General features: G+C 39.6%; 1 protein-coding gene across 1 annotated transcript in view; it reads left to right on the forward strand.

The window, feature by feature from the left end:
* The first annotated feature begins 3,717 nt into the window (after nt 1-3,717).
* Nucleotides 3,718-20,973, forward strand: part of si:dkey-43k4.5 (potassium voltage-gated channel subfamily S member 1) — a 42,078-nt gene continuing 24,822 nt past the window's right edge. Inside the window, exons 1-2 of the mRNA XM_039735034.1 lie at nt 3,718-4,116; nt 9,658-10,653. Coding sequence (XP_039590968.1) covers nt 9,688-10,653 — 966 coding nt within the window. The 5' untranslated portion in view covers nt 3,718-4,116; nt 9,658-9,687. The remainder of the gene's footprint in view (nt 4,117-9,657; nt 10,654-20,973) is intronic.

A 20,973-nucleotide genomic window follows, 5' to 3' on the forward strand; every position in this document is an offset into this window, starting at 1 on the left:
CTGTGGGCACTTCTAAAGCCAGTGTGCTGTTATCTTCATTAAGCAACCTCAACAAATCAGTTGCAGACCATCAAAGCGCCCAGAGAGCAGTTCTTTGTGCTAGTCAGCTGTATTAAGTTCCATCAATCCGTTTCTGGTAACATACAACCAGAAAGTGCTTGAACACTACATATAGATTCCCAGTTATTGGACTTCCAAAGATTTCAGAGCTTTAAGAGAAACTGCATTCAGATAAGGATGTCTTTAAATGGCCTGGTGGCTTTCAATTCTCAAAGTTTTGGAAAGGCTCCAACAGCAGTTCATTACACTTCAATGTAATCTTTGGCAAGAGTTTAGATCAGTTTATGGGAACGTAGCCATCTATTATGTACACAGAGTTGTGCCGTCCAACCCCACACTCTAACAGGAATGAATTTTAGAGATATTATCTTCACAGTGTAGTTCATATGCTTATAAATTGTAAATTACTTAATGTGACTGATTTAGCTATGTCCAGTACACAAATGGCACCGAATGTTAGCGCTTCTTCCTGACTCAAATAGAATCCTCCCAGTATCACATCAAGCGCAAATTGCAAAGATGACAACTTGCTTCATTGACTTGACTGTCATTACCTAAACGTAATGAAATAAAACTTCAATCAGTTTCTTGACAGATACTCTCATCACTACTATGCCAGGCTCTAATGGTTTCTCCTTTCATCCATCCATCCAATATCCAACCCACTATATCCTAACACAGGGTCATGGGGGCCTGCTGGAGCCAATCCCAGCCAGCACAGGGCACAAGGAAGGAACAAACCCACACACCAAGCCCACACTAGGGACAATTTAGCATCGCCAACACACCTAACCTGCATATCTTCAATTATTTTTAACCAATTGTTACTTCTAGAGTTTTTGTAAGCCCATCAGCACAAATACACAACTGACTACCCTCTTAAAAATAAAAGTGCCAGAGCAGTTCTTCAGAGTGATGCCATGGGGGAACCATTTTTAGTTCCTAAGTGGTCCATCTACAGGAAGGTTCCAGAAAAAAACAGGTTCCTTAGAGTAAATAACCATGAATTGGTTGAAACTGATTTGTGAAGCACCACTGGGTCATAATTTTAAAAGACCTCTTGCTGCCTATGTATGTAACACAGGTTATGTCCAGGCGTCTTTAATCTGTTAGTGTCCTGCTAGATAGTCTACCATACATTATAGACTTCAGGGTTTTTTTCTACATATTAGGGAGTTTTTCAAAGCACAAAGCACCAACTTCATATGCAAAGAACCCTTTCCGGAATGAAATGGTGACTTCTCAAGCAATAACTCTATGAGGAAATACACAAACCAGTAAAGAAACATAAGATGTTATTAAAGAACCATTATTGTTAAGACTGCAATCTCTGTCATGCAGATCGAGTTCTAAGGCTCTCTGGACTGTCAACCTCTCCTTTCCTTCAGGTGACATTTCCCATCTGGCAGACCGTCTTCCTCAGCTTTTATTCATAACATATACTGTGCCTTCCATAATGTATAAGGCAAAGGCACATTTTCCTTGATTTATCCCTCTGCTCTACTGTCAAAAAGTACAAACTATATCCTAACTAGAGGGTCACGGGGGTCTGCTGGAGCCAATCCCAGCCAACACAGAGCACAAGGCAGGAAACAAACCCCGGGCAGGGTGGCAGCCCACCGCAGTAAAACCTTTAGGATAACCTAAATCAACTCTCTGGAATAATAAGAAGCTTAAGAAGAAAAAAAAAAAACACTGGCGAGCTCATTAATCATAAAAGGACTGGTAGGTCAAGGAAGACCTCCACTGCTGATTACCAAACAATCCTCACTGTGGTAAAGAAAAAATCCCAAACACCTGTCTGACAAATCAGAAACAGTCTTCAGGAGGCAAATATGGATTCATCGGAGACGACTATCAGCAGAAGACTTCATGAACAGAAACATAGAGGCCACACTGCAAGATGCAAACTATTAGACACAAAAATGGGATGGACAGATTATAGTTTATGAAAAAGGACTTAAAAAAGCCTGCAGAATTCTGAAAAAAGGTCCGGTGGACAGATGGGACGAAGATGTACCTAAAGCAGATGACAAGAGCAAAATGTGGAGATGATAAGGAACTGCCCCAGATCTAAAGCTTGGGCATGTATGGTAGCCACAGGTACTGGCACAGTTCTCTTCATTGATGATGGAACTGCTGATGGAACAATGAATTCTGAGATGCATCTAAACATCGTATCTGCTCAAGTTCCAGTAAATGCCTCCAAACTCACTTCATCCTACCACAAGATAACGATCCCAAATTTACTGTGGAGGCAACCCTGGTGTTTTTCAAAGCTAGAAAGTAGAAAATTCTTGAATGGCCAAGCCTGGTCCCTTTCCTTTGCATATGCTGAAGAGAAAATGCCAAGGGACAAGCCTCCGAAACAAGCAGGAGCTGAAGATGGCTGCATTAGAGGCTTGGCAGAACATCACCAGAGACGTTCCTCAGCACCTGATGATGTCTGTGAATTGCTGACTTCAACCAGTCATTGCATGCAAGGAATATTAAACAAAAAATTAAATGTGACTGCTTTCATATACAGTACCTAGCAGTGTTGTGTCCCAAACATGATTGTGCTCTGAATTGGGGGGAACCGTATAGAAAAAGAGTTGTCATTTCTACATGGTGTGACCAAAACACAAGCAAATTGTTAAATGAAAGTCTACAAAATCATGGAGCCAAAGGGTACATCAAAAAAGTGTGTCTTTCTCCCAAACATTATGGAGGACACTGAAGATCAGTGATTCTTAACCTTTTTTGAGTCACCGACTCCTTTAAGAATCTGATGAAAGCTATGGACCCTCTCCCCCAGAAATATCTGCATAAACACAACTTTGCTTGCAATGAATATAATGTACTTTATTTATCAAGATTTGATTGTCTCATACATATATGACATACACAAAGTATTATTAAACTTTAAAGTAAATAATCTAAAAAAACACTCCTTTTTATGCAAAAAGGACTGCCCACTCATTATAATTATGAAATACAGTCCTCTTGTGCAAATTAAAACAGATCTACTACTATTACGTTTTCTACTACCATTACTACTACTACCACATCTATTCTAAATCAACACTACAGGGCTGTGTAGTGCATATAAATGTTCATTTTTATCTGACCCTCAGGGACCCCCTGAAACCCATCCATGCGACCCACCAGGGCTCCACCGACCTCAGGTTAAGAACCCCTGCTGTATAGTGTGCCCCGCCTTATTAATGGTTACACCCTGTTAGCTGCTGTGTTTTCTCTGTGGAGCATCCATGTTCTCCCGTGGGTGCTCTCTCGGCCTCTAATTTCTTGAAAACGCAGTTGATTACGTGGGTCTGAATTATTCCCTTATGCACACGGAGTCCCCAGCTTTATACTGGGAGACATCTGAAGTTAACGGTTACGTCGGGTTAGCTCCAGAGTTGCCAGTTGCTCATTTTCCGGGCAGTTTGGGGTGTAAGGAGTGCACCGCTTCTTTACTGATACCTACATATATTTTTACGTCCTTCGTGGTGTTGCACTGTTACTGTTGTGCAGCTCGTAGTTTCTGATCTTTATTTAGACTGAAGGCACTTTCCATGTTAATTTTGCATGTCATGTTCCAGTTTCCTCTGACAGGCAGATTTTCTAAAGCTGCAGGACATCCTAAAGCAAACGAAGCGACGCCACCTGTAACGCTCGGTCACCTTGCGCACGTCCCATTTGTACTAAGGGCACCACCCATTTCTTAAGGCGGCTGTCGGGCGCAGCTCTGGCTGCGGCGGCTGGGGTTGGCACGCGCCACTGCACGAATTGCGCGAGACCATAAGATCTTCACCACCCCTTGGAAGTCATTCAAGGAAAATGACAGTGAAGCTTGGGGTGTGGTACTGCTCGCCCAGTGTTTGAGAAGACAGGTGCTGGACAGGTCTGAGCAGTCGGCTGAGACGCGAGTCCTCCAGAGAGAGAGAGAGAGACAGCGAGAGAGACAGAGAGAGAGAGAGTGCCTATTCAATGGCACGTGCGTGAGCTTCTGCGGGCACTGGAATGGGCACAGAAGCAGAAAGACGCTTCAGAGGTAGCGATCGGTCCTGTCAGGTGAGTACCAGGACCACTACGAAGTGTTCCCGAACTCCGGTGGGGACAGGGTGCGTGTTCCGGGTGGGGTTGTAGCGGCTCGCTACTTTATTTCTACCAATTAACCGTCGCCCTTTTTAAATTGCATTTCGTAGCGAGCGCTTTAAGGTGACGACGAGTGGTTGCACTCATTCTTATCTTTGGCCAACTTTAAAATTGAACCCTTTAGTACTTCAGGGATATGTTAAAACGACATGCAGCGTGCAATGGGATGTCAGGCTTTTTCGCCTTCTTCTTCCTTTTTTTTTTCTATGTATATCAGCTGTGTGTTTCACTTCAGATTTTCCAGCCCAGTGATTCTGGCTTGAGAGCCTCTGGGCGCTGAATTATTGACCAACTTTACTCATGGAGTGCAAAATATTCGTATGAGGAATGGACGCAGTCTAGAAGAAGAACAAAATGAAGAAAACTAGTGATGGGACTGAGAGTAAGAAAACATGGTCTAAAATACGGTACAGAAAATAAAACGGGACAAACACAAGTAACGGAGAGAAAGAAAGTGACCGGGGAAGTGCAAGTGAAAGAAGAAACTGGAGAAAGCAGGAAGAAAAGCGATGGGTTAACACTAGGATACATTATATTTATTAAAGGCAAGAAAGAGAGACACTTGCATGGGGAAAAAAGGAAAATGAAGTACTATATACATTTTTACTTTAAAGCTTTATCCAGTCTATTCACCTGAGAGACCGCTGCAGGGTGATTAAAAAGGGAGTGGAAATTAACTAAGAAGAAATGAACAGTTTAAAACTTTGCATTGGTCAGAATTAACCATAATTAATCATTTCACTTTTCTGTGCGTATTAACAAAAATTGCGATTAATTTTCATTTGATTCGAGAAGTGCATCAGAACTTTGGTAAACAATTAGCTGACAGTGGGCACATTCTCAGAAAAAAATAAATGTGAAAGAAGTTCATCACTGTGGCTGGATGAACACATAGTCCATCCATGCATATTTTGACCAAACTTTGTACAATTCAGGATTACCAGACTAGAAAATTGTATCAAATAATAACGACTTTCAAACTTGTAGGACATTTTTGTTCTCGTCCCATGCCAGTTAATATTATGCCCTGTTACCAGTCACGACTTAGAAAAACCCAGTACAGAAATGGGACTGAAATGTGTGCAATTGCATCTGAGTTTTTCCCCTTTGTTCCAAAATCCTTTTTGTGTGTGTGTGTGTGTGTTAGAATGTCGGGTTGTTTCTTATTTTATTTTGTTTGTTTTTAGAGGGTGCTGATGAGTTAAGGTGACGCCTCAGACGAGAATGACCTGGCTTAGCCCTGGCATGCAGTGGCCACAGTTGTTGTTGTGTTAAATGCCATCATGGCTTCAAGCTAAATGTCAGTATAAATTACCAGACTCTTAATGGGTAATACAACTCATCAAAACACAATCTAAGCCTTTGGGGGGATATTTTTAGTAAGTTGGCATAAATGGATGGTTATGTTAAGTGCTGATCAGAGAAAGATTAGAGAAAACAGAATTTAATTTGCACAACAAAGTACAGCTTACAAGTCATGGTTCCCCTTAGATATATAGCGCAGTTACTGTTCTGCAGAGTATAATTTGCATGCTGAACCTTCACACCCGCTGAGTAATGCTTTACTTTATCAATTTTGCTTTTCACAACCATTTCAAAGACAATTACTTCTTCTCTCAGGAATCCATTTATAAAGAGTTTTTTTTGGTAGCTATGGTATACATAACTATCTTGAGCCATTAACTTTTTCATTTAAGGAGATGATAAAATGTGTAGAGGTGAATATGAATGCCCTTTATTTAGAATGCAAACCTTATTCTTTCTTGCTTTTATTTCCTTCTTCCAACTGTCGAATCTCATAGTTTTCCTTGAGCCCATCCTCTGCTTACTTCCTTGCTGGAGATGTAGGGTCTCCCTGGAATAGATATCATACAAACAGCATCTCGAAATAGAAACTAACTGTGCAAGACTTTTGGCTGGAAATGCAAGGAAGAATTCCAGTGTACTTTGCACGCATGATGATACTACTGTTGCTATTTGGCATGCTGGCTAGTAGTCTACCGCAGATAGCCGTCTACGTTCAACATGTGCAGTCCATGATCATTTTCACTAGTTTATAGAAGGTACCAGTACAAAAATCATTTGGAAAATGGCATACTTCTGATTTACAAGCACAGAAACCAGTGTAACCTCCACAGATACTCGCGTACTCCCTTGCAGTGTTGCAGGGTGTTGTTTAGTCAGGCTGTAATAACTGAGGCTCTTCTAATAAGCAATGGAGTCAGTGAAGGACTGCATCGGTGGGCTTCTGCAGAAGAGAGAAAAAACAAAAAATAGGCATAGACTCCATGCACACTTCAGAAAAACAGAAGAGAAGGTTAGAGACACAACCTGTCAGCTATATAGCCTTCATCAAATGTGTCATACCTGGTAGACAGCTGTAACATAGCAGTTGCTATTTTTATTTTCAGTCTTTGCTAGTGCCATAGCTCAAAATTCAAACTGATCTGCTAGAACAAAGAGGCACTAACCACCATGCCACCCCATCTACTTATGAGACATAAAAAAGCACTGATATTTAATTAAAAAATAAATGTACTTGTAAACATGCAAAACAAATCGAAATATTTATATTTACCATGACAGCAGACAGCTTGTTCGGTTTGGGGTGTTTTTGAGCAGAGGCTGATGACTCACCCGCTCTCTTTAATGGAAGCTCCTTGTAAAGGTCATATTACTTTAATGCAGTAGTCGTCCTCGAGAGCAGGGATGGCTATCGTACGCTGCAGATAAGCACAGTGGCCGCAGGCTTTTGTCGTAACCAAATTTTTACCTTCAAGTCAATACTTGTTGTTAATCAAACTTCTCATCTTATTAGATAGATCGCTCACTTCAGCTCTCAGACTGCAGTCTCTCAAATGAATCACAGACTTGCTTTTACTAGACTTTGAAATACAGAAAGAGGCTTTGTTACCGGAAAGGTTTCTGTTCACTTTCAGAAATTTTTCCACTCATTTTGTTAAGAATTTTAACTGGTTACCTCTTTCCTTCCACACGACCCTCAATTAGATTAACCTAGATTTGAAAATGGCTGAGTGGATCATGTTATGTTATTTTTAACAGGCAATCACAAATAATTATTGAACTTTATAACATTTGTTCCTCATAAAGTAGATTTTTAATGCAGGAAAAAAATCATTTTCCAGATTCAGAGTGTTGCAGGAGCGGCCAAAAAGAGGGCCATTAAATCCACAAGTGAAGCCACAGAAAAAGCCTCAAGGTGGCTCTGGGTAAAGAGGGCTGATTCGTGAATCGCTACTGGGATACAATTTGGGGATTGATCAACCCCAGCTGGGTCAACCCTAACCCTAACCCTAACCCGATGACCTCAGGATACATCACTGATGATGCACCCCAGTGCATCCAGGTGATGTTTCTTATAAAGTTAAGGACAATTGAAGAGCTTGTTGTGTGCACGCATACTCAATTATACTGAGCTACCCACTAAACTAAAATGTACATGTTTGTGAGTTGGGAAAAACTAGAATACCAAGAAAACCCAAGCAAATTCCTTGGAGAGTAAATGGCCCAGAGTTTGAACCCAAACCCTAGGAGCTGTGAGGCAATAAGATTAACAAGTGCACTACTGTGCAACACCTTTAGGGAGAAGAACGTTGAAGTACCGACTGATTGTAATACACCGTGGTTCATTTATTTTCAGGTAAAGACCTTGAGAGAAGCACAAACTATATCAGGAATGGCATGCTGTATTAACCACAAGAATTGTTTTCTAATTTAAAATTATATGGAACCACTGTAGCTCTCTAGGAACAGGGCTGGTCACCGTAACTCAGCCGACCTGGGCACAGTGACCTGTCTAAATGAATGTGGCTCATGTTTCTATTTATCTTACTGAGAATCAGTCATAATCACTGTGCAACTTTAATTTGATTAATGGAGAAAGTTTAAATAAATTGAACAGATGAGATAGGACCATATGCACAACAAAAACATCCCACCACCTCGGTAATCTAGTAGGAGCACAACATCCGGAGGTCTCATCAGAGCACAACAATCAGTGTTCCTTGCTTTTATCTGGCAATCTTTCTTCAAGGAACATGCTAACACAGGAATTAAAAAGTATAATCAGGCTGTCACACAACTAGCTGAGAAATTCACATAGAAAATGAATTGCTTTAAATGGAGTTCTTAAAAAAGCTCTTGCAAAGCAGTCCAGTCAGAAAAGTGCACTCTGATTGAATTTAATGAAGTCATTATTAAAAGATGATAAAAGCCTAGCCCCACATCCACATTCGCCATAATCCTTAGTAATGCACACTGTTTCCACTTTGTTTGGTTTTGAAGTTATGAAGCAACAAATAAAGTAGAATGATAATTAAAATGAAAAAGATCTACGTCCTTTGTAGTAGTAATAATAATAATAATAATAATAATACTGCGGTGGGCTGGCGTCCTGCCCAGGGTTTGTTTCCTGCCTTGCGCCCTGTGTTGGCTGGGATTGGCTCCAGCAGACCCCCGTGACCCTGAAGTTAGGATATAGCGGGTTGGGAAATGGATGGATGAATAATAATAATAATAATAATAATAATAATAATAATATGGGTGTTTTGTGTCTCATTTGCAGAAGAATTTCTTTCTAGACTTATTTTTTGGACCACTCATTCAAGTATTTCTTGAATTAATTAATTCTGTTCAGCGTGGGGGTGGATGGAGTCTGTCTTAACAGCACTGGGCACAAGGAATGAACTTACCCTGGCTACCAAACCGTCACTGGGCATATTCACTCACACACTAGGGCAGCCTGACCAGTACATTTTTGGGATATGAAAAAAAAAACAAAGTACCTAGAGAAAGACAGACAATAAGCATCCAGTCTTCACAGCTCGTTTAATGTAGTGTATTCACCTACATAATCTGGATATTATAGGTCCTGCTGTCTCTTGATGTAGAAGCAGCCTTTGTCACCGTTAAGTCTGGATGTCTATTTGGGATGCTCTGTTCTGGTCCAGGAGCCTGAGAAAGGTGTCCTCTGTCGCAAATGCTTTTTGCAATGGCTGCTGAACCACTAGCTATCCACCTCTAGAAGCTGTCAGAGATGGAGGGAGTTATGGGGCAGGTGGGCACTGGGGGGTGTTGAACAGGGGATATCTCTTTATGTACATAACATGGTGCTTTATTTGTCTGTCCCAGAGTCATCTATGCCATTACTATTCAAATTGGTAGGCAACTTTCGAAGGATTTCTGGATTCTGAGTCAATTTGAACAAAAGTGTCCTTTTCCTGTTAATTCTCTTGCACACTAAAACAGGCTAGTTCACATTTTGTTGATTGTCAGAGTATTTTAAATATAGAGTATCACTCTAACGCAAGGCTAGGTATTCTAATTGAGTCTCCTACAGCTGTAAGGCTGCAGAATGAAGAATGGCACCTCCATGCTACCCTCTATTTGGTATTTCTTTATATTCTATGATTCTGCTTTAATTCTTTGTTTTTTCAGGCAGAAAAGGCCATATTTACATAGACAGCAATGGTCAGTGAGACGTTCCATGACTGGGATTCAAGTTCTGAGGAGGATGTCCTCAACATTAATGTAGGTGGCCTCAAGAGAAGCCTCTGCTCCAGTACTCTGAAAAAGTTTCCTGACACCCGACTTGGCCGGCTACTGTCTTGTGATTCAGAGGAGTCCATCCTTCAGATCTGTGATGACTATGATGTTACAGAGAAGGAGTTTTACTTTGACAGGAACCCCGGTCTGTTTCCATATGTGCTGCACTTTTACCAGACTGGGAAACTTCACATTGTGGAGGACCTCTGTGTCTTCTCATTCTGCCAAGAGATTGAATACTGGGGGATTAACGAATTCTTCCTTGACACATGCTGTAGTTACCGATATCATGACCGAAAGCTAGAGAATCATCACAAGAGCTGGGATGAGGAGAGTGATGTCAGTAGTATTGACACCTCTGTTGATGAAATTTCTGACTTGAATAAGGACATGCAGCACTTCCATGATGTACGCTGTGGGAATGTTCGCAAACGACTTTGGTTAACCTTGGAGAATCCTGGCTACTCTATTCCCAGTAAGCTCTTCAGTTTTTTGTCCATTAGTGTGGTGATCACATCCATCACGACTATGTGCATCAATAGCATCCCAGAGTATCAGATACTTGATGAGGATGGTAAGGTGCTGGAAGACCCCACATTACAGATCCTGGAGTATTTTTGCATTTGTTGGTTCACCTTTGAAGTTTTTGCTCGCATGCTTCTGGCACCTAACACGAAAAAGTTCTTTCTACACCCACTTAACATCATTGATATTGTATCTGTGCTTCCTATTTACTTCACACTGCTGTTTGACATGACAGTGGGGAGTGACTCAGAGCTGGGGAACTTAGGAAAACTTGTTCAGGTCTTGCGACTGATGAGGATATTTCGAGTACTGAAACTGGCAAGGCATTCAACTGGTCTGAGGTCACTGGGGGCAACTTTAAAGGTAACATAAATCATGTGCATTGGTGCTGGGGATTCTACTGACTTTAGTCCAGGTGTTTTCTTTCTTTAATCCTATTTTTAAGCACTCTGGCTTCTGCTAATTTAATCATTTAATAATGCTTTTTAGGAACAATCTGTCAAGGAGAAAACAATAGTGTGATGCTTGGTAATTTAAAAATAGCTAACCTAGCATAATCAGAGAGGCAGAGTGCAGAGACATCACTTCCTAATCACTTCAGATTGAATTTTGTTTGGTTCCTGGAAGCGAGACATTATTCTGATTGCAGCCATCAAAGTTCATATCATTATTCTTTGAGCCTAAAACATTCCTGGTGTTTGAAAAATTGTATCAGACCATTTTAAATAGCTGTAAGGAGTTCCATGTCGGAATGCAGTAGACATCTTTCTTTAGATTTAATGATTTGAGAGTAAAACATACAGCTCTTTTATTATTTTTTGAGTGTGATGTTAGTTGTTATGATCACAGGCCTAATAATGGTGAATAATGCAGCTTACATTTTGATGCAAAATATCTCATTTCTTACAGAATGTTGTTGGAGACATTTATTAATGGTAATTATAGTCTCAGATAAGTCAGCATTTAGGACATCACAGATTACTTTACGAGGTGAGACACAAAAATAACCGGATTGGTAAAATGATATACATATATTGATGAATTTCTGCATTCTAAACATTGTCACTTTCTATATACTCCCCCTCCCGATCTCTACACCGCTCCATACGTATCTTCCATTGATTGAAACAGTGCTGGAAGTCTTCTTGCTTGAGGCTCTTCAACAGGCTTGCCGTTTCTGCCTTCACTTCATCCACTGAAGAAAAATGTGTTCCCTTCAGGTCAGTTTTGATTTTCACGAACAAGTAAAAATCACATGGAGATAAATCGGCTGATCAGGGAGGATGATCGAGGACAGGAATGTTTTTGTCAGTCAAAAACTGCTTTACAGGAAAAGACAAAATTCGTGAGAAATTTGATGTTGGTTCGCTGTTCGATTTCTTTCACCCGACATTATCGCAGCAACTCGTGTAGCAATTGTTGTGTAAATATTGACTGGGCTATTCACAGGATATACCTGGCTGGTCGACGGTTTGAGAGGGCGTGTAGGAGGAGATATAGTTCTATGATTCATATCCGGCCGACCTCCAGACGGTTTTCCAGGAAAGCCAACAAGCCCATTCCGGTTATTTTTGTTTCTCACCTCGTATATTTTGGTTAGCTCTCATATAGAAAAAAAAAGTCTTTTAAGAAAACAACTTGAGGATTACTCAAAACAACAATATATTTGTGGTATTCTTCAGGAATAAGCAGGTTGAGAAAGACTTTTGCAGGTTGTGCACCTTGTAGAGTAAAGGTAGTCTAAGGTCTTGCTGGTGTTGATTTTAACTAAGCTACTGTATTAATTGGAGAGCATTGGTGTTGAAGTAAAACAAAATTATATTTGGTGTCACTGTTCTTGAACTTTGCATGTGAATTTACAAACAGCCATCGGAAGAAGTATATACATCAAATTAAGCCATGTAATTGAGTTTGCTGCTGTCAAAATACTAGATTTGTGAAATATTTAGCTTATTTTAGGTATCTGCAAAAACAAGCATTTTGGAGTAAATTACAAATGAATTCAAATCAAAGCAACACATTTTAAAATGCATTACGGTATTATTGAACTCGCATATCAACAAGATGAACTTTCCCTATCAGCACAGTAGTTTTTATACTGAACAAAACAATTTCTCTTTTATCCTCCAGCTAAAAAAAAAATATCAATTTTTCAACCTGTCTGACCTTTCTGCAGTGGTTGTTCTTCAGAATTGACTTGTTAGTATTAAAGTAACAAGAAACTATTTTTTATAGTTTCTTTCATTTTAAACAAACATCCCACAGCACGTTACATGACATTTTTTTTACAACTGGAGCAAAGGCAGATAAAATATCCCTTCACAATAACAGTCCAGTTTTGGGTTACATCCTTCTCTTTTCAAGCCAGACACAGACAATGATAACACTTTCAATTTCAGTCTACATTTGATGAAAGCAGGTTTTATTCTATTCGTAAGATATTAATGTGGGATTAGGAGTCCCAAGCACTAAAGAATCCCAAAAGCATTTCCAAAAAATGCCCACTAGACAGGGGAACCACCCTTCAACCATCTAGACACAAAAAGAGCCTTGAAGAATCTTTATAGAATAAAAGATTTACTTTTAACAAAAATGCTCTGTCACAATACTGTGAAGCTCCAAAGAGCACAAAAGGCGTACGGTGCCAATAAAGGCAATTCCAAAAGCAGATTGCCAATACAGTGAATCCAAAGCAAAGAGACATAACCAGGCATAAGACTACACAGTGCACACTCCATTAGAGAGTGTTAATGCAAGAGGTCATTCAAGATAAGTGAACTTCAGATTTGAAGATAAACGCTAATTGTTTGTGTTATACATTTTTGGAAAGGTGCTCACTCTCATGCACTGTATTTTGGCTAATTTAAAACTAATTTGTCTTATAAACTGTAAAGAAATATATGGTCGATACCAGAAGTGAATAAGTCGGGCCATATAGTAATTTACCCACTGCCTATCATGCCATCTAATCATGATGTCCACCCATGTCAAAAGCAGAGCGGACCACAGGGATAGCACGGGTGTCTAATTCTGATTGGGGACGGTTACCGAGGCTGTAGCCTTTCACTTCAACCCTTCTCTTAATTAATGGCCAGTTTTTGCTGTTAATTAACTTTTTGCTTTAATTTTAATTGACTTGCTATTTAAGACGGAGACCTCTTAATTGTTTCTTTTATCCATACAGTAATTATCAGCTCAACAATAATAAGATACAAAATGAGCCAACGTCTGACCAGCACCCTGTGTCCATCATTCAAAATCTGAAAAGGGTGAAGGTCTCAGTAATGTGGACATGCTCAGGTCACCAAAACATTGCAATGGTGCTCTTAGAAAAAAGCAAAATCAGCAGTGTTGGAAATGTCAGCTGTTGCTGAATGAGAGCAAAAACAGGCCATGGAATTAAATAACGGGTTTAATTAAGAATAAGAACTGCTTCTGATTAAGACACTGGCTGGAGTGAAATCGGTTGGAGTTTGAGGCCCCGACTTAGCTGGTTATCTGTTAGCTCATCTCACATCTCATTTTTGTTTGGCTGCCATTTAATGAAAACTGAAGCAATTAATAAATAAACAAGGCAAGTCAAATGAAGGGAAAAAAAGTCAATTAACAACAAAAACTGATTACTAATTAAGGAAAAGGTGAGAATGAAAACCTGTAGCAGGAGACCCCTGATATACACAATGCATGTTACTTAAAATTGCCTTAATAACCGTTGAAACTTTGCAAAACTTTTGCAAAGCTCATTCATACATTTTCTTAATGGCAGTTAGTTTCCAGTGCTTATCTTTGTATGTCCATTTACATTCTCTGCTCCAGTCTTTGACCATAGAATAGAATATAGAATAGAGTGACTTTTATTGTCACTATACACATGTACAATGAGATTAAAAGCAGCTCCTTCAGTGCAGACATATATGTAGAACACAACAAGTAAATAAACAAATGGTGCAAAAAATTGCAAAAAACGCCTGCAACGCTATATACATATGGAAAGAATAATAACTATTGCACTATTGGGTTATTGCACATAATTTAAATATTGCACAATAATGATGATCATGTGCAGTAAGTAGTGGATGTTGGACCCTGAGAGTAATGATATTGTAGAGTATACAGATATTGCACAGTTATTATCAGTACCATTTAGATATTGGATATTACACAGTTGATGGGTATAAGGAAGTCCAGGAGTTGGAGGGGTTAGACTGTGTAGTCAGTGCATGTGTGAGTTTAGAATGGTTATGGCTTTTAGGAAAAAGCTGTTCTTGAGTCTGTTTGTCCTTGTTGTGATGCACCTGTAGCGCCTCCCTGAAGGCAACAGGTCAAATAGATCAGAGCCAGGGTGGGAGCTCTCCTTGATGATGTTTTTTGCTCTGCTGAGGCAGCGGGAGGTGTAAATGTCCATCAAGGAGGGAGAGGGCAGCCAATGATCTTCTGTGCTGCCTTTACTACTCTCTGAAGCCTCTCCTTGTCTGCCATGGTGCAGCTGCCGTACCATACTGTGATACAGTAGGTCAGCAGGCTCTCGATGGACGAGCGGTAGAAGGTCAGTAGCAGGTTGGAGTCCAGGTTGTGCTTTCTGAGGACCATACCTTATTTAGGTTTTAAAAATATAGTGGAGAAGTCTTTAAAAAATAATTTTTGTCCCTCCTCAAGTAAGTTGTACCTGTGGATGTAACCTTGAATCCTGACACTTAGCTGGGTAGATATATCCATCCCATTACACAGGTACTACAAGTGGAACCCGGACCCACCGGTTCCTGCTGCAGGTCGTACCCAAACCTACCCGCACTGTGGTTTGTACTCGTACCTTAATTCACATTACACCCATTTAATAGATTTGTTGTTACATATCAATAAACAAAATAACAGTCACAGGTAAAGTGTATGTCCATATATATTTTATTTGGAACCTGTGTTCAAATCCCAGCCTGGCTGCTGACTGTATTAAGTTAGCCAAGCAAGCTAACGCACGGTTTTCTCCCCCATCCTTTAGTGTTGATTGGTGACACTAAAAAGGCTTGTGATGAGTGTGTGCCTCGTAGACTGGTACCCTCCTCTGCAGGGTCACTTCTTGTGTGATACCTTCTAGAAAATGCGAGAGGAGACCTCAAAACTTGGTGATGCAAGAAAAGAGTGTGTGACATGAAAATTTAAAGGGGCTTATTTGTGTTCAGCAAACCAAAATCTATAAGATACAATCAGATATGTCCAGGACACAAAATCCTTATTGTTCAGTATCATTAATTAATACATTTTCCCGAACAAATTATGACTGTGGGTGTCAGACAGTGCCAAACCCATATCTGTGGAAAACTCACAGTCACAAATGGTGCCTTGTTTTAGTGGTTACCACAGAAAAGTCTAGGAAGATGTAAATCTGAATATTCTCAAAATCAATCTTTCTGTTCTTTTTCTTGGAATAAGCCATTTTCTTTTTACTCAGCTTTGTCAACGTGAACTTTAAAATTCCTGGGAGACCATTTACAAGCTAAGCAATGCACTCTTTCTATTTCCGTGCTCTCCTTAATGGCCTCTCCTAGAATTTTTTTCAAGAATACCAACGTGAATTTAGATTGATTTGCACAGTCTAAGCTTTCAGGAATTCCAAGTAACTAGTCACATATTTTTTTTTTCTTCTTCCACAGTCTTCATAATCTGTAAATCTATTCCAAAAATCTATTCCCAAAATAAAGGCACTCGCCATTAGTTTGTTCTTTTTAGTATATGATGTTAATATGTATTTCATTTTGAACACTACCTTTATCCATTTTACTGTTCATTTTTCACATTTTTTGTTCATAACATGAAGCTAAATATCTCAGTTCTTCTCTGTTTATTATTTGTATAATGGATGTAAGAAATCTTTGCTGTAGGTCAGGCTAGAACTTGAGCCACTGCAGGACATAGAATATACCCCCTTCTGCAATTGTGGCACCAAGTACTTCACGGCCTGCTTCAGGGCCTCCATCACTTTGTCCTTGTCCATCTCTCCTTGAAGATAAGCATATCACGTCACTCTTTCTAGTTGTTGTCATCGAGTGGGAGAATGGCACAGACTAGAAATATGAAAAGTAGGAATTCACCAAAAGAGCCCACAATGGCACAACCTCAATAATGAGTCTCAAATGATAAGAAAATTGCCTTGATGGGTGAAAGTTATCCGTCCTTGGTGCTCATCTTTGACAAAAAATGGAGCTCCATCTTGTAGTTAGCTCAGTCATCTTTCTAAGGAGCCTAGGTTTTATAGCACTCCGACCAAAAGGAGTAGAGTCACACAGGGGGTCTTCTCAGAGCTGTGGACAGAAAAGAGAGGACAAGGTCAGCGACAGCACCAACCCTCTTCCCATGCTGGTATGATACATCCGAGGAGCTCAGAAGGCGCCCCTCCAACACGCATGTATGACACTGTTTAGAAAGTTACCCTTGTGGGGTCATATTGTGCTTGTGCTGTAGAGAACTTTATCAAATGTATTAGAATGCACAGAACTGTTTTGAGAATAATTGTTTTGCAAACTCAAGAATTATTGTGAGAAATAATAGACAAGAGATGTAAAATGCAGCAGAATTGTAGTCAAAAATGCAGGTAGAGTTGTAACTGTTAAAAAAAAATGCAATACTCAAAACCAGAAGGCAAAACAAAAATCAAGTCGCGGACAAAGTAGGTTAAAACCTAACAATAGGACCTACTTGAAAAGACACCAAAGTAATACTAAGTCACTTTGAAAGACTCAATACGTGTATCCACTGTGGGATAGTGAGAAAACGAATACAATACAATATAATTTATTTTTGTATAGCCCAAAATCACACAAGAAGTGCCACAGTGGGCTTTAACAGACCCTGTCTTTTGATAGCGCCCCCCAGGCTTGATTCTCTAAGAAGTCAAGAAAAATCTCCCAAAAAAATTATTGTAGGGAAAAAAAAATGGAAGAAACCTTGGGAAAGGCAATTGAGAGAGAGATCCCTTTTCCGGTAAGTTGGGAATGCAGTGGGTGTCAAAAAAAAGGGGTAAATACAATACAATACACAGAACAGAACACAGTAATTCTCAATACAACACAATATTAATAGCACAAGGACAGAGCAAAATGACGAATGCCGCCATATTTATATTGTTGAATACCGTGACATCACTAGTACAATGTGACATTACTTGAATCCTCTCATAAATACTGAAAACAACATGTTAAAAAATAAATCTTTTTCAATTCAAGTTACAACAAAAAAAAAAAACTACAGTATATACTCGTGTATAAGTCGGGTCTTGAAACCCGAAAAATCGATCATAAAATCAGACCCCGATTTATATGCCCATTCAAAAATGCGACCCTTAAATTTTTTTTTTTTACATCTTTTTGCTTCCTCCAATCTCGCATCAGTTTCTCAGACACATCTAATTTTGTTGCAGCTACACAGTTACCAATTTTTTTTGCTACTTCAGCGACTTTTAATTTAAAACCAGCTTCATATTTTCTTCTGATCAAACGCTCCATCGTAGATAAGGGATGCTTTTACGATAAAGGTGTATGAGGGCGTGAGATACAAAAAACACAAAACAGTGCAAACATCGCTTCGGAATAGTTTGGGTATTACCGTGTGGTCACGTAGGCACAATGCGTACAAATAAAAGGCAGAGTGCTCCATGGTTACTCTTTCAGGTGGGCTTTAGCATCTCTTGATCCAATAGCATGAGTTTACCGCATTCGACTTATACGACTGACATTATAAAATACCGGAAATCAAGCCCCGACTTATCCGTGGGAGAACTTAAATGCAAGTATATATGGTAGTTCTATAACAATAGAATCCTAGAAAACTAAAATTATACATCCAAAAAGAAGAAATAATACTACAATAACAAAATTGAAGCACAGCTGCCAAACGAGAGTTGTCTTAAGTGTCCAAACTTGACAAATGGACAAAAAAATACTTTCAAGAAAAAAGAATATTAATCAGTAATCTTTAGTATCATTTCAGGGCAATGAAATGTGTTTGAATGTATGTATAGTTAGGCAGGCACTCGATGACTCAGGCACCGGTCTGTTAATAAAGCAGTGTGCAGCCGGAGAAGGGTGTAGCTATTCATTGAGCATTCAGTGCGGTAGGTCTGTGTCTCGTCATCTCAGGAAGGCAGCTTTGCATTCATGTGTGTACCCAGCTTGATACACACTACAGGACAAACCCAGGATTTATATCATTCTGAGATAAATGATCGTAATCTCTTAAAAGCTGGATCGATTTAACCTTAAAATAGTTCCATGATATACTGCAAGATGCAGCACAATAATAAAAATACCCCTGCAGACAACCTGACAGTAACCTTGCTTAGAGCTTTATGGGTGACAGAGATGTTCCCACTAAAGTAAATTAGACTCTTTCAGTCGCCACATAAAAGTAATACATTAATCAGCTTGACTGCTGCGATTACTGCTATTTTATATAGACAATAAAGCACCATCCCCAGAGAGAAACAGAGACAGTGCTAAGTTAATCTAGAAGGTGAAAACTTGAATATACATAAGGACTAAAAGAAGGAAGGTAGTGATTGGCATTCTCTGTTTTAAACAAGCAAAACACTTTCATATAGTGCCAGTCTGTAACAACTCCTACTGTTTTTATAAGTGGAGGTAGAGAGCATACATTGACATGCCATATTTGGGGCACACACACAGTAAATGACTTGCTGAGTGGCACAGAGTGAGCTAGAACTGGGACTAAACCAGCAGCCTAGAGGGTTTAAAAGTTCAGGGACCTCAGCTACTATAACACACTGCTTTAAGAGGAAACATTTCACTTTACGTGTTTTAGTCAAGCAGTCGCAGGAAATAAAGGGAAATCTCAGTTAAGAAAGGACATGATTTCCATTTTCTTTAAGTCTCATAACTCACTTAACAACAAACTGGGTGTGCTACGTTACGGTGCATTTAGAAAGTACTCAGACCCCTTTACACTCTGCACCCTTTATTCTGTTGTAGATTTCATTTTAAATGGATAAATTTTCCATTTTTGCCCATCAGTCTACCCATAATCACAAAGTGAAAACATTTATTGAAAAACAAAAACTGAATGCTCTTATTTATATAAGTGTTCAGACCCTTTATTGAGGACTTTGTAGAAGCCCCTATAGCAGCAATTACAGTTTTGAGTCTTTTTGGGTTAAGTCTTTACAAGCTCTGCACACCTGGATTTGGGCAGTTTATCTCATTCTTCCTGGCAGATCCCCTCAAGCTCCTTTAGACTGGACTGGAAGTGTCTGTAAACTGCCATCTTCAGATGATCAATAGAGCTTTGTCTAGGCCACTCAAAGACATTCAGAGACTTGTCCCAAAGATACTTCAGCATTGTCTTCATTATAGGCCTCAGGTTATAGTTCTGCTGAAAGGTGAACTGTCGCCCCAGTCTGAGGTCACATGCACTATGGAGCAGGTTTTCTTCAAGAACCCCTCTGTATTTAGCTGTATTTGTCCTTCTCTCAAGTCTCCATGTTCTTTCTGCTGAAAAAAAACCCTAGCATTAAACTATCACTACCATACTTCACTATAGGGTTAGTACAATTGTACTTGAAAGTTTGTGAACCCTTTAGAAATTTCTATATTTCTGCATAAATATGACCTAAAACATCATCAGATTTTCACTCAAGTCCTAAAAGTAGATAAAGAGAAACAAGTTAAACAAATGAGACAAAAATATTATACTTGGTCATTTATTTATTAAGGAAAATTATTGAATATTACATATTTGTGAGTGGCAAAAGTATGTAAACCTTTGCTTTCAGTATCTCGTGTTACCCCCCTTTGCACCAATAACTGCAACTAAACGTTTCCGATAACTTTTTATCATTCCTGCACACCGAGCCCATTCCTCCATACAGAACAGCTTCAACTCTGGGATGTTGGTGGGTTTCCTCACATTAACTGCTCGCTTCAGGTCCTTCCACAACATTTCGATTGGATTAAGGTCAGGACTTTGAGTTGGCCATTCCAAAACATTAACTTTATTCTTCTTTAACCATTCTTTGGTAGAACGACTTATGTGCTTAGGGTCATTGTCTTTCTGCATGACCCACCCATGACCATATTCTCTGATATAATTCAGAATTCATTGTTCCATCAATGAAGGCAAGCCATCCTGGCCCAGATGCAGCAAAACAGGCCCAAACTATGATACTACTACCACCATGTTTCACAGATGGGATAAGGTTCTTATGCTAGAATGCAGTGTTTTCCTTTCTCCAAACATAACGCTTTTTATTTAAACCAATAAGTTCTATTTTGGTCTCATCCGTCCATAAAACATTCTTCCAATAGCCTTCTGGTTTGTCCATGTGATCTTTAGCAAACTGCAGACGAGCAGCAATTTTTATTTTGGAGAGAAGTGGCTTTCTCCTTGAAACACCATTGTTGTTCAGTGTTCTCCTGATGATGGACTCATGAACAAGAACATTAGCCAATGTGAGAGAAGCCTTCAGTTGCTTAGAAGTTACCCTGGGGTCCTTTGTGACCTCGCCGACTGTTACACGCCTTGCTCTTCGAATGATCTTTGTTGGTCGACCACTCCTCGGGAGGGTAACAATGGTCTTGAATTTCCTCCATTTGTACACAATCTGTCTGACTGTGGATTGGTGGAGTCCAAACTCTTTAGAGATGGTTTTGTAACCTTTTTCAGCCTGTTGAGCACCAA

The sequence above is a fragment of the Polypterus senegalus genome, chromosome 14 (assembly GCF_016835505.1).
Source record: "Polypterus senegalus isolate Bchr_013 chromosome 14, ASM1683550v1, whole genome shotgun sequence".
Classification (NCBI taxonomy): Eukaryota; Metazoa; Chordata; class Cladistia; order Polypteriformes; family Polypteridae; genus Polypterus; species Polypterus senegalus.